The sequence below is a fragment of the Gavialis gangeticus genome, unplaced genomic scaffold (assembly GCF_001723915.1).
Source record: "Gavialis gangeticus isolate Ggan-Ray unplaced genomic scaffold, GavGan_comp1, whole genome shotgun sequence".
Taxonomy (NCBI): domain Eukaryota; kingdom Metazoa; phylum Chordata; order Crocodylia; family Gavialidae; genus Gavialis; species Gavialis gangeticus.
The window spans coordinates 86365619-86386106 of record NW_017729031.1 but is presented as its reverse complement, the minus strand read 5'-3'; the positions used below and the strand labels follow the sequence as shown (position 1 = coordinate 86386106).

General features: G+C 42.4%; 1 protein-coding gene across 9 annotated transcripts in view; it reads left to right on the top strand.

Annotated features, from left to right (window-relative positions):
• Positions 1-20488, top strand: part of LRRFIP1 (LRR binding FLII interacting protein 1) — a 249245-nt gene that overhangs the window by 112839 nt on the left and 115918 nt on the right. Inside the window, exon 1 of one of the 9 annotated variants that reach the window (XM_019523326.1) lies at positions 7565-8104. The exons of the other annotated variants lie outside the window; for them this stretch is intronic. Within the exon in view, the coding sequence (XP_019378871.1) occupies positions 8060-8104 (45 nt within the window). The 5' untranslated portion in view covers positions 7565-8059. Of the gene's footprint in view, positions 1-7564; positions 8105-20488 lie in introns of those variants that run through there. 9 annotated transcript variants of the gene reach the window in all.

Genomic DNA, 20488 nt, shown 5'->3' with positions numbered 1-20488 from the left:
GAGAAGCTGGTTGAGGAACTGAGGCTTGGGGTTACTTAAGGTCAAGTGGCCCCGGAGTTATTCGGGTTCACCTGGTGCCAGGGTGGAAGCAAGGGGGGAAAAAGCCTGGTGGCAAGGAGGAAACAGCCAGGAGACAGAGGCAGAAAGCTGGGAGATCAGGGGAAAAGGCAGTGGAGACAAGGCAATAACAGTGGCAGAGATCAGGAGAAAAGGCAGTGGAGACAAGGCAATAGAAGTGGCAGAGATATGGGAAAAAGGCAGTGGGGATGAGACAATAACAGTGGGCAGAGATCAAGGGAAAAGGTAGTGGGGATGAGATGATAGCAGTGGCAGAGATCAGGGGAAAGGGCAGTGGGGATGAGACAATAGCAGTGATAAGGCAGTAGCAAAGAAGCAGGGGTTTGCAGGCAGAGAGGAGCTCAGGATGTCTGGAGCCACAGGAGCATGGGACAGATGTTGGAGGTGGTGGTGAGCCAGAAGCAGGAGAGGGAGAAATGAGGCAAGTTAGAGGGGCGAGGAGCAGAGATTGGAGCAGGGCCGGAACCGTAGTAAAGCAAAACCCAACTCAGGGTTCCAAATAACAGTTTTATTAAACAAACACTACAGCTTGGTTCCTACACACACTACACAATGGTAGCAGGAGAAAGAGGCTCAGTGGAAGGGTTGGAGTCCAGGTAGGGAAGAGAGACAGAGTCCAAGTCCTTGCTAGCTACCTATCCAGGCTGGAAGGGGGTCTTTTTCCAGCAGGTGTTGTCCAGAGGGAGTCACCAGCAGGGCCTCTGGGGGGATAGGTGGTGTGGTGTGGTGTTGGTCCAGATGGAGAGGGCATCCCACTGGGTCTGTCTTCACTACCCCTTTTTATGGGGCAGACTACCTATGACCCTGGTGGCAGGGGCGTGCCCAAGCAAGGGTCAGGCCCTGGTGTACTGAGCATGTGCATTCCTAGGTAAGGCCATGCAGTTTCAGGTGTCTGTGATGGTTGGTTGGCTGATTTCTGCAGCAGTCTTTGTCTTCCAGATCTTGAGCCAGGGAGGGTCAATGCAGGGTGATGGTTGGGTTCTTGAGTTGATGGTTCAGTCATTCAGAGCCAGCTATTTTTAGACCTACTGCCATTGTCTCTCAAGCACCCCCATTCATTCAGGAACCAAGTTACATAGGAGGGGTAGGTATGAGTCGTAGGTTACAACAGGGCATGGGGACAAGATGGGAACCTGACACACACAATGGATACTTGACAACACTCATGCCAACCCACACTGCAGGCCTAAATCATACAGTGTTAATATGAAACAATACAAATCAATGCACAAATGATAGGAATACAATATAATGCAATATAAAACAGTAAAAACCAATACAAACATAACAGAACACTAGTTACAATATAAAAAGGGACTTATTACAATAATAGCATATAAGAACTTAGCTTAGCTTACCTAGTCCTATTTGTAATCACTTATAAGGGATAAAAAGGGCAGAGAGAAAGTCAGAAATGGTTAGGGGAAGGGGAGGGAATGTATTTCAAAATTTAAAAAAAACTGGAGGTTTTGCTACATATCAAGCAGTTCATGAAGATATTGCTTTCTCCTTTTTGCTAATACTAACACCCCTTCCTTCTCTACTCTCCCTCTCCTCATAGCAAGTACTCTGAGACTAGCAGTACATTTCGGTAATGAAAACTAGATGATGTTTTCCTAAGAAGCATTTAGTTGTATATACTGGAGTTCATTTCCTTGGTTACAATTTATAAGGAGTTTTTGTTATCCTTGCTAGCTAAACTGTAAAGATGCCAGATTGCCCATTCCAGACAGGAATGATGAAGTGACATGCATGATTGAATATGTTAAAAACTTTAAAAAAAGATGACTTAAACTCTTATCTATGAAATGTTTTCCAAACATCTTCTCAATCGAAATGACTTGCATTCTAAAGAGCATCAAAACTACAAATTGTAGTTCTCTTTGTTTGGTAGCAAATGTAATTTTCTTATTATGGGTATTGAAGTTCTGAGATCTTGTGTTCCCTCATAACAGAATCAGAATTAAACCTCTGTTTAAACCTATTTGTGCAGATTATTTCACAGTTAAGTAGTACTCGGAAAACCATGCACAAAGTTTGACCTGCATGTGCTTCACTGTTATTTTAAAAAAAAAACAACCAAAAAACCACAACTTGAACCTACATTAAAGGAACAAAACCAATAGAGATTTCCAAAATACTTTCCTGTTATTTTATTTAGATTTTTCTTTCCCATTGACTTTGAAAGCAAGACTACTCTTTTGTGGGGGGGGTTTTTGCATATGTCCCTGGATATAATACACACCCTTTTTTTTTTAAAACCGCAAAGAAGAAAGGAAAAAACCTTATCATAGAATACAGGTAAGTAACTAAGGTCTGGGGTGTCCAGGGCTAGGGGGCATGCATGGAGGTTGAAGACCACCCTGTGCACCTGTGTTGAAGTGGCTCTGGGTCCCAATCCTGTACACCAGCAGTGGGGCCATATGGTGAATCCAGGGCCCTGAGCTGGTTCTGGAGCCACATGCTGGGTCTTACTCACTGCGTGGCTCTAGAACCAGTGTGTATTCCTGGAACCAGTCCTGGCACGTGGCCCCAGAGCCAGTGCAGTGTCCTGGACTCACCATGTGGCTTCAGTGCCTGATTGGGCCCAGTCAGGCTGTCCTAATGTCAGCATGCTGACATGAATGGCACATGGTGACTCCAGGATGTTGCAGTGGCTCCAGAGCCGCATGTCAGGTCTGGGTGCACAAAGTCCAGGACGACACCTTGTCTTTTGGGCTGGGACCTGACATGCTAAGCCCATGCATGTGGCTTCAGAGTCAGTGTATGGTCCCAGACTTGCTATGCAGTCCCAGTATCAGTGGCCAGGCCCAGTCCAGCATACCTGTGCTTGGACTGTTGTAGGGCCTAATCCAGCATGTGAGTGCTGGCTCTGAAGCCATGCATAGGGGCCAAGCTACTCTTGTAGGTATCTGAAGATCAGTTAGCTATGTTGAAAACTGGGCTGGGTTCTTACAGGTATGGTGAAACCAGTGCTCTGAAAAACTGTGCACTTCAGCAGTTATTCTAGATCAGTGGTCAGCAATCTCTTTAGGCTGCAGGCCAGAGTGACCCAGTTTGGGTAACAGTGGATTGGTGCTAGGACCCAGATGCTGCTGCCATTTTTCCCTGTGGTGACATGGGGAGATCGCTTGCTGCTGCTTCTCCCAGTGGCAGCATGCGAAAACCGCACATCTGAGAGCCAGATCAGATGGCTCCAGGGGTCATAGGTTGTCATCTCCTGCTCTAGGTGGCCACCTTTACAGTTGTAAGAGCATTCTTAATACAGAAGCAGAATTATTTTTGGAGAAACTGACACCTTGTATCATTCCTGAAGATGTCCTCGCCAATGGTGTCGCTATGAAAGATAGCTGACAGTTCCTCTCCTGCTGACTACCTTCCCAGCCACAACCAGCATCCTGGTACTGCAGCATTGGCTCACATCTAAACAAAGTGCTAACTGGGTATTTAGATAGTGGTTCAACTTGTATACCTACCAGTTCCTCTGCTGTTCTGTTCTTGCCACAACATTTTTTTCAGGTGGGTGAGAAAACTTGTTTAGTGGAGTGTTTTATTTGAACACTATCTTTCATATTTGCTGCTGAAATTATAAAGAAAATCAACCAACTAACCTGGTAGAAGTTACTCATGAGGCAGCTGGAACCTGAGTTTGTTGAAATGCTAGTCTCTTTTTGACAGCATGCTAATTTGGAGGTGCAGAGAATATTTTCTTCAGTTTTATGCACCTAATTCAAATTGATTAGCAGAAGGCTTCGAAGTTGAGAAACTTACTTGGGAGTTGAAAAAGCAAGTAAGTTTTATTTTATTTTCCCAATCTAAGAATAAGAAAGGTTTAAATATACCTCACATTTAAAACTGCTTTATTAAACAAACAGAAGAATTTCAGAACTGAAATACTTCTGTTTGTTTAATAAAGCAGTTTTAAATGCGAGATTGTTTAAATCTTTCACTTACAATCCAGCAAATGTAAGCTTTATGAACTTTGTTAATATCATATTCATACATTATAATGTATTCCAGTCTCCATTCAAGTAAAGCATGACTTAAATCAGTGGTTGCCAACCTTTTTGTCAGGTGTGCCACAAGCTAAATTCCCCACCCCCCAAGCTAAGTGTCCACATCCTGATAACAAAACCCTAGAATTTTCCTCCTTTAGTACTAGATGAATTAAGAAATAGACCTTTCAGATTCTGTAAAGAAGCATAAAGAACACTCATGTTGAATGTTTACACTTAAATAACAAGGTCACAGATGTCAGATAGCTACTAGAGCAGCAAAATGGGAAAGAGAAAGGAGACATTATCTTGTCTCCTTCATAGGAACACAGAAAAATTCTGAGAATATAGTAGCTGAAGAACACCATTACCAAAAATGCTTGGTAGCTGTAGTTTTCTAAACCATTTGCAGGCACAGCAGTTGGTTTTTCTATGCTGTTTTGGTGTGCACTTTTGTCAGTGTTTCAATCTTTTTAGCTCAGTGCTATCTGCAAGATAAAATTCTGAGTTCCACTGGGCCCTTAATGAAGACAAATGCAAGTTGGAGAAAAAAATTTCAGTGTTTGATTTTACTTGTTTAAGTTTACTGAACAGCTTGCAACATAGTTAGATGGTGAGTTTTACACTAGTGTATCGAGGTTTAAAATCTCTTTCAAATCTGGAATGTAAAATCAAGGACGGCAAATGCAGGGATCCGTGTGTAAGATTCAAGTTTCTTGTAGACCAAGGGTAGGAAGAAGAATAGGATCATATAAGCTAGGCAAGACAGTGATGGAATGCTAAAATTAATTTGTGCAGTTTCTCAAGTTGAAGAAAACAGTTTTTTCGAGAACTGTGCCTGGTCTTTTATGTAAAAACAAAGCTCCACTTTTGAGAAAACGTTTTCTTATAAAAAGAATTTCAGAGAACATGCATCCCCAAAGCCTATTTGTACAAGAAAGCTTGTTAAAATGTGTGTGGCCTGGTTGGAGCAATACAGCATGGCTGGCATCCAGCGACTATCAATGAACAAAATCGAAGTACTAGCCTGTGAATGTAATGCTGTGCCATGTGTTTCAAAATGAGTTAAAGCATTCTGCCAGTTACACAGACAAAGCTATGGGAACAGCATGCTCTGCCAATATGACAATATGGCTTCCTCCTGTGGGGCCTGGTAATAGTCTCAGCGTTTATGGAAAAATTGAATTCAATTGTTAGGTGCGGCTTGCACTAGGTTCCCTAACCTTTTCTGGCTGACCTGGCAGGAACATAATGGTTTGGTTACTAAGTAACAATCTATTTTGCTTGTCTGCACAGCATAAGAAATGGTGCCAAGAAACAAAGGCTCTATTAACACAAACCTACAAAACTTGAGCACCTAAAATAGGTCTGGTAGCTTTGGTAATCCCACTGACTACTATTATTATTTTTTTTTTTTGTCAGCATGCATGCGCTTAAGTCATGAAATCCAGGCCTTACTGAAGTCAGTGGGATTTCTGCTGTAGATTGAAGTTAAGATTTTATCTGTTGTGTATAAATCACTGCTATTTTATTATAGATCTCAAAATATTGTTGGTTTGCTGGGGGACTTTACACAGTCTTTTCAAAATATGTTCAGTCCTGTCAATTAAGAGTGCTGATGAAAATAATAATTAGTAAAATCTCTAAACCAGAATTGGCACACCATAGAAATTTCAAATGGATTTGAGAGAAAAAGGACTACACTGTTTTATTCCTGCTTTATACGTTGAAGAAATTAATTTAATCCAGTGAACAAAATCTAACTTTTTGTTGTTTTTTTGGTTTAGTACTCGGTGATTTTTAGAATGCCATGAAAATTGCTTGTGGCTAAGGGGCTCTGACAGTGGCAGTATCCTCATCTCTAATCTGCATTGCCCACATTTTGATGCAACTTAAGTTAGACACTCTGTGCCCTTGCTTCTTGCCTTGTGTTTCCATTTATAGGCATTGTGGATAAAGCTGTTATTTAACCATTGTAGAGCAACAACACAGCTGTTGTTCTCAGACTTGATTACCTGTTTTTTTTTCCTTGAATCTGCAGAAATCAAGCACAATATTGGTAATTGTACCAAAGTAGCACCCTGTTTATCTTGGACTATCAAAGATGTATAGTAGGCATCTGTCTGTCTAGTTTACATGCATAAATGTATGCATGTAAGAAGCCTCTAAAGTAAGCTTCAGTATAAGCTTTCAGTGCACGTAGAGTAGCCACCTGGTAACCTCCATTGCTGATAGGTATTTAGTTAGGGTATTCAATTTGCCTAAGTCAAAAAGCCCAAAGCTGAATTGATTCAATCTTTGCAGGTTAGTCTAAGCTGCAGAGATTAAACCGAGAAACAACTGGACATTTGATTCAGGAAATGCAGACACATGCTTGTAGTGGCTCAGGCCAGAAGCTGTAGGGCATTAGAGCATGGCTGTCTGGCACATAGACAGCTGGGCTGTGTGCTTGCTTCCTCCTCCTGCTGGCCCCAAGGTCTCTGTGATTTACAGTCCAGAATCAAAGCAGCAGGACTCTGCAGGGTTGCTCACCACTTCCTCTTCCTGCTTCCAGGTGCCTCTGGGATTTGTGGTCCACAGTCTCAGCCAGCACTAAGTTCCAATACATTTAGCAAGGCAGAGCAGCTCTGTACTTGGGGAAGGGGAGGTTTAACCTCCCCTACTCCCTAGCCCCAGACCTCAGCTGGGGTTTGCCTGGGGGGGGGCAGTCCCCATCTCCCTCTCCCTCTTCCCCTCCCCCCTGACCCTTCTCTGCTGGAGCAGACAGCATAGCCCAGCCCAGGGCTAGAAAGCATGCTAGGATATTGGGGGACTGTGATTTAACTTGAACCAGGAAGTGGTCTGGGACAGAAGTTTCATAAACCGGTTTGACCCAAAACAGTTAAGTCTGTTTATCTGAAACCAGTCTCAGCCATTTTGGAACTGGTTTGTGTACACTTGTGTAAACTTCTGTTCTATTACAGGTTTAAATCAATTTCTGATGACTTAAACTGATTTATGTGCAACTTCTATTCTTAGACTTAACCTCCATTGTTTTAGGTTTATTTTCCCCTTGCATTGTGAAAAGTTGGGTAACGTGCAAATAACCATTCAGCCTTCAAGTGGAACTCAGGATTTTCTCAGTATAAACCCCTTAAAGGAGTATTGTCATTACACTAGCAGTATTAGTAGTTGCAAGGACAGCTGCTTCATAAAAGCAGCACAAGAGTCCTTGGTATTTGTACTGTTAATACGTGGAAGCAGTGACAGCCTTCTAAAAGTGACATACAGCATTAAAGTAAGAAGCACATCCTGCTTTTTGTGCATTTTTTCTCTGGTGTCTTTCTATTGGCTATGACTATGCCAATAGAAATTGGGAGATTTGTCAGCAATTTTGTAGTTGATAGAGCTTCAGATCCACCATCCTGCATGTAGTTGAGACTGTGAACGCAGGAACTTTCCTCACCTTTTTAACCATATGCTTATTTGCTGACTCAGAACTGCAATCACTGACTAACTGGAAGTCAAACTTTACTATTCTGCCTCTCCCAGCACTTCTCCTGCTGGATAGAGGAGGTGGAAACTTCCATGCAAATAAACTTCAGGAACTGAAAGTTTTTTGTTAGAGGAAATGTGCATATTTTCATTTTTCTGCAGAGGATATAGAAACACTATTTTATTTTTAGCATGCTGTCTTCTATCAGTTGCTCACTAAATCACCTGTGGGACTCGCCCTCCATTTTAACCACTCCCCTCTGTAGACTTGGGTGACACTGCAGAATAAGATCTGTTTTCACTGACGACAAAAGCCTGAGGATTTTTGAGAAGGACGGGGTCATTACTTTTTTTTTTTTTTTTTTTTTTTTTGGAAAAAAGTTGGAGCAAATGCTTTCTTTGGAGATTAAGCAAATAAAAGCAGAAAACTAGCAAGTAGCAGTGAGGATATATTATTTCCTTTTTTGTGAGTGAACTTTAGAGACTCTGAACTTGAATAACAAACTGCAGCCATGCAATCGGAAGCAGACTGTTTGAGTCCAGAAGCTCAGAAACTGGTAAGGGGAGAAAATCAATATATTGCTTTAGTTCTCCTGTTGTTTGTACTGTATTTTAGAGCTAGAAGGAAACCAGTGCTTGACAGATATGTTTGTTTAGTGCTCCACCAGCTCTACTACCTTAGGCATGTTGGTCTCAGATTACATTTAAGGAGCTATGGCTTCTGTATAGTTGAAGAGAATACACATATACTAAATATAAGCCTTCTCCTTCCACCTAAATTCTGTTCCACGCATATTTCATATACAAAGAACAATCCCATCTAAAGCCAGAGCTTGTGCTCAGTGATATGTTTTCATTAATGATCTTAAAAATCTGCCCAGATGGCAAACTCCTAATGGCTGCATTTCAAAAGTTAATTATTTATTTTAAATAGCGGCTTCCTCTGTATATAATATGTAATTGACTATACACTGATTATGTGGAAAAGTGAATATTGCAGATGTTTCTTGAAGACCTCTAATTCAATGGTGTTCAACCTTTTTAGACTCAAGGTGCCCCTTAGAAAGTGCTAGCTTTTAGTTTTCACTTGTTTTTAGACAACAGAAAAATAATAGTAATTCTTCTGTAACAGAGAGCTCAGATAACAACAGATCACTGTTTTTAGCACTGAGTTCATATTTTAAATCTCTGGGTTTGTTTTCTGAAACATGTTTGCACACCTAACAGTGTGCTTGGCACATTGAGGTACCCTTAAAAGGATCTCAAGGCACTCAGTGTTGTATCTCCCTAATTGTGAATCTCTTGTGCCTCTCAGCTCTATGCTAAAAAGGTGAATACAACCTTCTAAAAACTTTGTGCTAATTCACATTCTCTTCCTTGCTGTTTCAAAGTTTCTGATGTAGATTTATAGAAACTCCTTAATGCTACCTGACAGTGTTAGCAAAGTCCCTTTTATTAGTTTTCTCAGTGCTAGCTTACAGAAGACAGTTAGTGATTTTAAATGCAATAATGATTTTACATAAAAAATCTCAAGTTTCAAGTATTTTTAATAAAAAGATATTTTTCTCAGACCTAATGTAAGAAAAGTTGTATCTTATTAGGCCTATTTGAAAAAGCCTAAACTACATAGTGCTTGATATGACATATGAGCAGACATGTTAAATTAAAACTTGGCTGACATATTTTAAAGAAACTCCATAACAGTCCCTGTGGTGTCAGTGTAATGTGCAAGATTGACAGTGGAAATGCTGACTTGTCTGTTCATAGGTTTGTCTAAAGTGCAGACTTGAAAGTGTATTTCTGGCACATCAATTGCAAGTGAGAGTGGAGTGTGCATTTATACACAGTACAGTTGCAGAGGGGAAACCTGTTGGTGTTCTGTTCCAGCGGCGAGATAGATGCAGGTTAAAAGGTGATCAGCTAAACAGGCTCTAGATTCCTCAATCCCCAGCTGATCCGCAAGTCAGAGATAGCATGAACAAGCTGTGCCAAGTACCATTTTTATAGTTGTGTAAAGGGACTGATACTTATCGAGCCATATGAGCAGAGAGAGATTTTTCCCTTACTATTTTAGCTCATGATCATTAGTTTGGCCACTTGGATACATTTATTATTATTGTTTCAAAATGCCTAAGAAAGAATTTAAAAATATATTCCACCAAACAGTTTGTTTTTAGATGAACAGTTTCAATACCTCCAAAAAGCCAAACGAATTCTGGGGTAGAGTACTTGGCTGTATTAAAGGATAGTGGGACAATGTTATCATTTAGATTTTAATTTCAGGATTTTTATCATAAAAATTGAAAAATACCTTTTGGAAACTTTAGTTCTTAAAATACTGTCTGTAGTTGAGGTGAAACTACTTATTACCTGCTCATCTCAATCTTGCCTGTGCACTGCCAATCAAGTACATAAAACATTACCAATTCCAACTTGTATGTTGGAGTTTGGTGTCTGTCTCAATATTTTGATTTGCTTCATTGATAAGGGAGAGAGGATGATGACCACTTCATGTCAATAATGCAGTAACCAATTAAAGATATCTGCATCTCTTTAAAAGAAGAGGAGGAGGGACAGGGAAGAAAAGCTCTTTTTGTTTTGTTGCTGGTACGTATTGCAGCTGAAGATTAGTGTTGAGAGAAGTTAGTCATGTTAGTCAAAAGTCAGTCAGAAGGCAGGATAGATGTGCACCTTGATAGACTCACTAAGGTGTGCCTTCATATAGTACATGAATATGAGTACAAGCTTTTGCGAACCCGAGTTCACCTCATCAGATGCTGTGAAAAGACATGCAGAAAGCAGAGTGTAAGGAGAGAGAGATTGAAAAATAGGTTGTCAATGTACCACTTGGCTAAAGAATTTACGTACTATTTCAGTAAGACAAATGCTGTCATATTATATTGATCATGTTTATCTATTGACTCTGCATCTCAAAACAGGTGGAAGAAATGGCAGCACAAAACGCATCTTTCAGCATGTCACTCTGGAGCAGGCTTGTACTTCCAAACATTAAAATTTGTTAGATGTTAACTTTATACACTCAAAATAAAGTATCCTCCAGTTAAAAAATACAGTGAATAGCTGTACGTATGCTGTTGCTTGACTAAATTGTTCAACTCTTCCAGCAATATTGAACTTAAATTAAATGATCAGCAGAAGAAGTAACTTAAAGTAATCACTTCTTCAGGCAGAACTGGTTTCTATCAGCAAACTGTGGCGGTGTCCCCTCTCTTTCTTATCTCTAGCCCATAAGCACCTGCTACTAGTTTTGAATACTAGACCCTTAACAGAATGAAGTTTCCCTTTAATGTAATACAGTCTTTCAAGGTTCATCTACAGGCAGTAACAGAATTAATGCCAGGTTTGTTCCATTTAACACTACTGTAGTTTCCTGCCTTTGTTGTCTGTTTCTTTGGAGCTCCAATTTAACAATGAAGCCTATACGTTTTTCAGGGCATTTCCTTTCACATTTGCACCTTTGGGATGTGTCTCGTAGAAACCTGTACCTAATTAAATCTCTAATGTATATCACCTTGTTCAAAGTAAGATTTATATGTGTTACTTCCCTGTGCTTGGAAGGGGGGAAATGTATTCTTTAACTAGGAAGCCAGAACTTCCTTAGCTATTGTTCTGTTTTATACTGGCTGAGCCCAGGCAGGGTTAGATATGGGTGCAAACAGGTTTTGATCAGTTTTAACTCCTGTCTGATTCATTTTTAGGTTGGCACTAATATTTGAGAAAGTATGGGGAAGGTAATTGGATGTAACTTACTCTTGCTGGCTGCACTCCATCTTCTGGGGAGCAGTAGTGAATAAAGATTCTTGTCCAGAAGTGAAGTAAAAAAAACCAGCCTGATATTTTCAGAGACATTGGGTGAATTAAGCTGTAGAAATTAGATTTATAGTCTGTAGGGTTCTTGTACCTATGATATGCCAGATATCAAACTCTTCAAGCAGGATGAGCATCTGGTATTAATTAGTATTTTTCGTTCTTTAAAAAGATCAGTTTGTGGCTTTAAAGAACAGAGAAATCTAGCTGGGGTATTACACCAGCTGGTCAGCCAAGAAGGAAATACTGCGCTTTTTCAAGTATAGTAATATACCTGTATTAGGGCCTGCAGTAGCTTTAAATGTTTTAGTGTTCAACTGTAATTCTCAAAATGCAGCAGTATGTATTGATATGGCAGCGTTTTGGCAGTTTCTGTAGAGCAGTGTTGTTCTTCTAAATGACGCTGACTTCCATGGTCCTCTCCACAAGTGACTGTCTCCTCTTTTCTGTTTTGTCTAGGGCACTGTTTGTAACTCTTGCGTATTTCTTGGCATAAGAGAATTGGTGATTTGAACCTTTTACTTGTCAGATCAGTCAATACAGTATAAAAGGGAGGATTCAAAGCTTTTAACAACTGTAATAAGGCTACACTTTTTAATTACTCATCTATCTCTCCAGTGATTTTTGAGTGCTTGCCTGTCCTTTTCTACTTAAGTCTATTAGAGGCCTGCATTCCTCATTAGGTTTTTGGCAGTTTCTGAAGGATGAAGTGATCTATAAAATATCTAACTTAATTATTTTTAATCTTGAATAACATGAAAGAATTCTTTCATATCAAGTTTGACAACCAGGAGAGTCTTGCCTTAATTTTCATTTATACATTTGACAAATTTTCTCTTAACTCCTCTTGTTATAGAGATTTCACTGATGTGCAGTTCAGCTGTCATCTCCTATTGGATGTAAGCAGGTCTGTCTCCTACCATCACTCTCAAGTTAGACCCTAGTTAATATTTGGCATGCTTATCTGCTTGGTCTGGAGGAGGGCCAAATTCATGCAGGCAATGTCTGTTCTGGCTTAGTCAGCAAGCAGTGGGAAATTAAAATGGCTATTTGCATACAGCAGAGGAAATCAAGATATTTAGAGCAGAGAACTGTTAACATCCATAAATAAAACCAGAAACTTTGGTTCCCCCTTCCCTGTCCCACTGGCAGGGGTCCGAACCTGGTCTGCTGAGCACCCCACCCTCCTCACTGCAGGCCCTGAGGCAGAGGGGGCAGGGAGGGGGGTTAATCCCCCCTCTACCCCTGGGGGACCGCAGCTGGGTCTGCATGGCCTGACTGCTGCCACCACTTGTTCCCTGCTTATGGCAAGTAGTTGAATAAGCCCTCTTCACCGGATACCAGAGGGAGGGGGCTTATTCTGACACTTGCTCCAAGCACAGAGCAAGTGGCAGTGGCCAAGGTAGGCAGACCCTGCTGCAGTCCTCTGGAAGCAGAGGGGGGAATAACCCTGCTCCCTGCCTCTACCCCCAAGGGACCCTGGTAGCCAGTGTCTAGCCCCGCTCCTGCCTTGCTGCTGGAGCAGCGAGTGGGGAGGGACCATGATGGGGGCAACAGCCCCTCTGATGATTTCCCCGAGCATGAGCTTCTTCCCAGTGTGGGGGCTGTGCTGCGTGGTGAGGAAAGCTGCTGTGGAGTGTGGCAGCAGCGGTGCTGTGGGGGGGCTTGGAGGGCTCTGGCCCCCTCCGAGCCCCAGTGTTGCCATGCACAGTCTTCTGCAGCTCTGCCCACCCTGAAGTGGGGCCCCCGTCTGGGAAGGGGCTCACGCTCCCTGACACTATGACAGGGGCTGCTGTCCCCTCCTGCTGCAGCGGTGGGGTGAGGGTTTGGCCAGACGACAGCTGGCAGGGCCCTTTGCAGGGGGGTGGGGAACGGCGTTTATTTCTCCCCCCCCCCCCAAAAAAAAGGGCAGAGGGGGCAGAAGGGGTCTTACTCCACTGCTTGTCCCAAGCAGGGAGTGACTGGTGGTGGTCAGGGCGTGCAGACCCAGCTGCAGTCCCCTGGGGGCAGTGGAGGTAGTGGGGAGAAGAACCCCCTCCCTGTCCTCTCTGCCTCAGGGGCTGTGGCAACCCGCCACTGCAGCAGCAAGGGGTGAGCACCCAGCAGACCTGGCTCGGGTCCGTGCCAGTGGGACAGGGAGGGGGAAATTAAATCTCTGGCCAGTTCACCCTGGACTGGCCATCCTGCCCAGCACAGCTTCCCTGCAGCTGTGGGTGCACTCTAAAGCCTCCCGGCTCCTGGCCTGAGCAACTTCAGGCATGTGCCTGCATTTCCTCAGGCCAGAGGGAATGTTTGTGCTGTTAGAACCCGGTTCAATCTAGGTAGGTTAGACCAGACTTCTGGTCCACTTCCAGGTCCGCCACCAAGTGTGTGGGGGACCCTGGGCCCCCTCGGCTTGGTGATTGGCTGCGGGGGGATGCCAGGTGTCCACCCAGACCCCGGAGCACCAGTTGCCAAGCGGGGGGGGGGGGCCTGCATGCTCGGCAGCGGACTCAGAAGTGGACCAGAAGTATTTCTGGTCCACGTCCAGGTCTGCTGCTGAGTGCGTGGGGGAACCCCCCACGCTCCCATGGGACACTCCATCCGCCCCACCATCTGAGCGTTCATGAGCTGCACCTGGATTAGACTAACCTGCAAAGATTAAATCAGTTTAGGCTCTGGCTTTTTGAATGCCTGTCTCTAGCCCATAAGTTGTTATATAAGCCGTTCATGTATCAACAGGTTATAAATGAAGCTTGTGCTGTAAAATCTCATTGCTTATGAAAGCAACATGTCTGTCTTCACAGTGTAACAGTCCAAGCCTTGCTGCAAAGTTCTGTGGATAGTTGGAGGCTCTACAGTTTAATGCTAAGATTTGCTTAACATTTAATTGTGTGAAATCTTCAATGAATCTTCACTTAAAGAGAACTTGTTTTGGTTTTTAGTGCGGCCTGGGAACCCCTGCAAACAATACTAGAAACCTCATAAATTAATTAGAACAGTTTTTACCAAATTTCTTTCGAAGCACTTTCCATGATCTCTCTCTCTCTCTCTTAGGTCGTTACTTTAAAATATTTGCTTCCTGTAGCTTCAAGGTTAGATTTTTGACTATCTGCAGAGTGAACCAGAACAGCCTGCGAGTCAGAATTCACTGCAATTTAAATAAAGCTTCTTAAGAATAAAACTGCAAAGACTGCAGCTTTCATGGAATTATAGTTAATGACCAGCCTCATGGCACTATAGTGTGCTTCTGGCTCTCACATAACAGCTAGGAGTATTATAAATAGGATGATCATCTTAATGAGGTTATGATTTTATTTTCCCAATTAGCTACTTTCCTGAACAGCACTGAACTTTTGGGGGCATTTGGTTAACCTTCCATCTCAACCACAACAAAAGTACTTGTGAAATGTACATAGTGTAGTACATTTGTTGCTGGAGGAAGGGACCTAATACTACAGAGAATGGAAAGCAGTCAAAACAGGGTGGTTGACACATGCTGCTGACTGCAGGGTTTTCTTTATAAACCATAATAAACTAAAATTAAATTTTAAAAAAGTTTTATCTTGGAAATATACCTTTTTTTCCCCTTAAGTACCTTGGTAATCATATTAATGCTTATCGTGCTGACCAGAATCTTCTCGTCATGCCCTGGTGTTGCTCACGTTTTGTCCTAGTCACTTTTTGGCTCTACTTACACTTTAGATTGTAAGGTTTTTGCAGAGAGAGGTCTTTCTTACAAGCTGTTTTATTTACTACCACCATAAGGCTGGGTCCTTTAGTTGCTATTGCAATGTAAATAATTTATTAATAGGTAACTGTTCAAGATGGAGGCTTATAAGGATCTAGATAGTCTGTGATGAAAGCATGCTTAAAAACAATAGTTAAAACAAATCTCAGTGTTCAAACCAGTTTATTCTTGCATGATGTGGTTAAGATGAGCCATCCTAAAATAAATGTCAGTGCATTGGTTAGAAGAATGTTGCAGTGTTTTTTGCCCCCTCCCTCCCATAATGACTCTAGGAAGCACATGATTTCTGGCATTTGTGGAAGTTGTATATTATTTAAAAATATAAATATTAATTTAAAAGACTCCAAAAGGTATTGGCCAAGAGTAATAAGTAATGGTTAAGCTATACCATTAGATGGGAATGGGGGACACCAGTGTGTGTGGTTTAGAGGTATTTAATTAGGATGTGGTTGTAAGCAAAACATGCTTGTAAGTAAAATATATTTGCCTCAGAAACAGCTCATCATTATGTCTGGTTGGGGCTACTAAATGAAAACTTGTTCTCTTCAGTCGAATTCTGTATCTATAGTTTGAATTTGCATGTATTGGGTGGAGTGGTAATTTATTGACTGTGTGCCAAGCACGTACAGAATGCATTGATTGCAAAACTGGAGTATAATAAATTAATAGAAGCCTAGGAATTGTGTTGATCTCTAAATATTTGACATTAAAACTGGAAAACAAAATTTACACCAAGACAAAGGTGAAATTAAACTGATTATCTTTTACTAAAAGCTGAAGCTGGTATTTGCATCTGAAGGAACTGCTGCCTCTCAAGGGTGATATTGAGAATTTCAAGGTATTAGTATCAGTACATGACAAAATTTAGTTACTGCCAGAGTGGATATTTGTGACATTTGATATGTAATGTATAAACTTTTTGGCCCTTAATTGAAAATGGAGGAGTGGAATACATGCATGTGTTTCAAGAGTAACATCTTGCCATATCTACCCAACTCCAAGACTACTTCGAATTTAAGATGACCCCCACCCCACCCCCAATTATTAGACTCTGTAAATGGAAAATTATAGATGTTATAGTTTTCCATTTATAGAATCTAATTAGTAAGAGGTTGTTTTAAATTCCTTGTCCCCCTGCTGTGGCTGGGAAAGTAGCAGTGGGGGTGAGCAGCCAAACCCCTGCCCCCTACTCCCTTGACCCCCTACATGCCTGCACCTGCCCTCCATCCATTGTTCTCCCTCCACATCTCATACCTGTGTCTGATCCCTGATGCTTCTCTCCTATGCCTGCCATCCCCATCCCATATGCTTCTCACTGTCTGCTGCTTCTCTGTTCCAGTTCTGGAGCAGTCAACAGTAGCGACCCCAGCCCAGCATAGCCAGGAAGAAATGTTAGCAGCTCCTGGCCCAGCTGGATAAGAGCTGGAGGGACTGAAGGCAGGAGCAGAAAGCAAGGGAGGGAGGAAGCAGCTGTGCATGGGGTGGGAGCGGACTATGTTGTCTTCCCGTGCTCCCCCTGAGCTGCACACGCTAGCTCCCTGTTTCCCATTTGTTTCCCCCTCCCCCCTCCTAGTCTATCCCTCCCTGTCAAATGAGCCATCCCAGCCTGGATCAGTTGGTGACCCCAAACCTGGGGTCAAAGCCCCAGCTGGGCTACTGCCTGTTCCAGACTAGTATGGAAATCCAAAATGAGGCCCCCTTCCCTCCCCATCCCTCCATGCTGACAGAAGGGGAGGGAAAAATCAAACTTATTTTGGATTTGAGTAAATATGGTAATGTCGACAGGTAGATTATACTTAAAAGATTGTACTGTCCAAATAAATGGTCTTTCTCTCACCTTTTCTTTTTTGGGTACAGTAAATACACACCCTTTCATATTGCTTATATCCCCAGGCTTGGTTGAGTGACACCAGTAGATCCCAGAGTCCTGGATGTTCCTCATGTGGCAAGAAAAGGATAGGTTATGTAACAAAAGACTCATTTAGCAGATCTTCCTGTCTGGGAGCTTTGGCTTTTTCAGTATTTTTTTTTTTTTTTTTTTTTTTTTAAATTGTAGTGTTAGGTTAATGTAATGTTCCCCTGAGAAAAGATTGTTATAAACTTGTGTGTATTTTTTGGCTCCTGTCAGTTTCCTTGTAGGCAGCCATGATCAGCTAAGCTGTGAGAAATTTTACAAGATCTTAACTTCACCGAAGTTAGTGTCATCTGTATTTGACAGGCAAGATTCTTATTAGCCAACTAACTAGTTTGAAAAATTGTTCTTTACAAGCTTTTGGGCACAAACACCCTTCTTCAGGTGTAGGGAGAGTCTGCTGGTGTTTGTGTACTCTTGTGGGTGGAATTGAAGCTAAAGCCAATATGCAAAATTCAGGTCTGTGAAAATGCAAGTGCATGCCAGGGAAGATCAGAGGGAATGGGAGTTAATGGGTGCAAGACAGGTAGGAGGCAGGTAGTATTTGACAACTGCACTAGAATCATGAAACTAGAATTTGTTTCTTCAAGTGTAGACTCAATTCCTAATAAGAAGGCTTATCTCTGAATTCATGCTTTTGTTGACAGATACCAGACCAGAAGCATTACTAATGTTAAGCGTATTAAAAGAAAGGCATACCCAATCTTCAAATATGATGATCTGGAAAGTTGGAGTTTTAGGGATGAGATTATCATTCTTCCTAAGGTGCATACAATGAAACCTTACTTATTTGACAAACTATCTTAGTTAGGCAGCTACTGAAGGAGAAGGTGACTGTGTCCAGGCCTGGTACTCTCTAAATTTCTTGACTGCCACTTGTACAGAATATTTCAGAATGATCCCAGTTTTTGTAGTAGTGTTGTGTTATCATCTCAGTCTTGTAAAGCCCCAGATAACACACTTGACCTGTAATAGCTTAAATATTTAAGGTTACGTGAATAAAACCAAAGTTTAATTAGGGGAACTAAGCATTTTATTACATTTTAATTTTTAATTGCATAGGGTCAAATAGTCCTCTCCAATGATTATATAAACTATCCATATTGGATGCTAGGGTACTCAAACCCTTAAAGTTTATATAAAGTACATGCTTTAAGAGATATCAAACTTTGTAGTTTATAGATCTTTATAGGATCGAGGCTCATGTTTGTATAATGCCAGGACCAAGTTGTTGGCAACCTTTCTGGGCAGAGGCAAATGATATTTTTGATCCCATTGTTAGTTCTCACTAAAACCAATTAATAATATACTTTCACTGGGTATGTGAAAGTACTATCATTGCTTTATAAATAACCTAAATGCTCTGAGACTTATTTTTGGATGTGCTGCTAATGAATTGCTGTATCTTAAGATATCTCATCAAATATGTTTTACAGTTTTTACTGTTGAATGAACCAGCTAGATACTTTAGAACTCGAATGTTGAACTGAAGGATGACATCTTCTATTTAAAAAGAAATAAATCCAATTTGCATTTTCCTGCCAAAAGGGAAGTGTTTAACTTTTTGTAGAATTAGTAATTTTTCTTACAAGTATTGCCATCTTGACATGAAAGTCAGGATGCAGTTAAATGTATTGTAATCTGATTTCACTTTCCAATATGCAGTAATCAAAGCAGATATCTGCATATGAGGATGTTTTAGAGGGAATAGAATAAAATGATGACACTACTTCTTTAAAAAGTTGGGGGGGAAAGTTTGCTAGAAATACAAAGAATCTTCAGTTAGATATAAGGTCTCATATGTGTTTTTGCATATTGACTGGTGCAGTCTAGAGTAGAATTTTATGGTGATCTACAAGAATTGTCTTTAGTTTATAAGTTGGCACATAACAGTTTAGGTATCTAGTTTTGCCAAAAAACAGTTATTACCTGAGCACCAATATCTCTATTAACTAAGTGGTAGGTAACTTTTCCCCTTATTCTCCTGTTGTGGAGAGGGAGGGGAGTTCCTTTCCCTTTAGTTTTGAATGGTGAATATACTCTGCAATAAAAATCAGCAGTTGAAGGCCCACAGAGCCATTGAATCTTTGGCATTTGGCAGCCATGGCCTTTGGCTACAGATGCTCTTCCTGTGCCACTATGCAAACCGGAAGTGATTGAGTCATAGCACCTGCTTTCTGACCTGTGGGTTGTTCTGAGCCACACCTCGGAAAGGTGTGCCACACCCCTACTTTACAGAACAGAAGACTGATGCTTTATGTTCTCCAGTTCCTTATGGTATAGGATGATTGGTGGAAGCCAGTGTTCCTACTTTATGCTTTACCATAACCTAGCTGCAGTCCCCTTGTTTTTTTGTCAGATAAGCTGCTAACATTTTGTTGGTTTGCAGTTTACTACAGAAGTAACGTTTTATAAGTGCTACTTAAATGATTTTTAAGTGTTGTGCTTTTCAAAATGGCAAATAGATGCCACGATGAGGAAAAAGCTATTCAGCATCAGTGCTAAGCTCTACATTCTACTGCAGTAAAAATTTGTCATCTTATTTTATGAAATTATATAGTGATGAGCAGGGATCCATGGTTTTCCCTGATAAATAAAAAAAATCACAAATTCTCTGATAAAAAACAATTCTATGATTAAAATGAAAGGCCACTCACCACCACGCCCTCTGGCCCTGCTGGTGCCCCTCATGCCTTTTCCTTCCCTCCCCAACCTCCCTGGCCCTGCTGGTGCCCTTCACTCCCCGCAACACCCTGTTAGCCCTGTGAGCTCAGGCGGGGAGGTGGGGCTGACTCATGGCTGCTGCATGCACTCCTGAGGGATGGGGGCAGGGGGAACTCATGCTTCCCAAATCTGTGTGCGGGGCAAGGGTGGGGGTGGGCTGCCCACTTTGGGCTTGGGCTCCTGCCCTGCTGCCCTCCCCTAGGGCCTCTGCAGCACAGTGGGTTTGGCCCAGCACTGCAGGGCAGAGTGGGGCCGCAGAGGAAAGTTGCTTGCTGTTGCAAGCTGCTCGCTGCCGTGGCAACATTTCCCTTGTGCAGGCAGCAGCACTAACAGCCACAGCCCTGCACGGCTGCAGTTGCAGGGGATGAATCTCCAGGGCAGCATGGGGCTCGCAGCAGCAAGCAGCTTTCCTGTACGGCCCTGCTCTGCTCTGCAGTGCCAGGTTGCATCCACTGGCCTGTGGAGGCCCTGGGGGAGGGCAGCAGAGCAGGAGCCCGAGCCTACAGCAGGCAACCCATGTTGCCCCTCACCCCATGCACAGATCGGGGGGACACAGGTACCCCCTGCTCCCCAAGAATGTGCGCAGCAGTGGGGGGCTGGCCCTATCCCCTGGACAAGCCGCATGCAGCCCCATCCCACTCCCTGCTGGGGTCCTGCGGCCACATAATGCAGCATCCGGGTCTCAAGCTCCACGCACCCCGTGGCTTGGCAGCAGCCCTAGCCCCAGCCCTGCCCAACTCCCTCCCT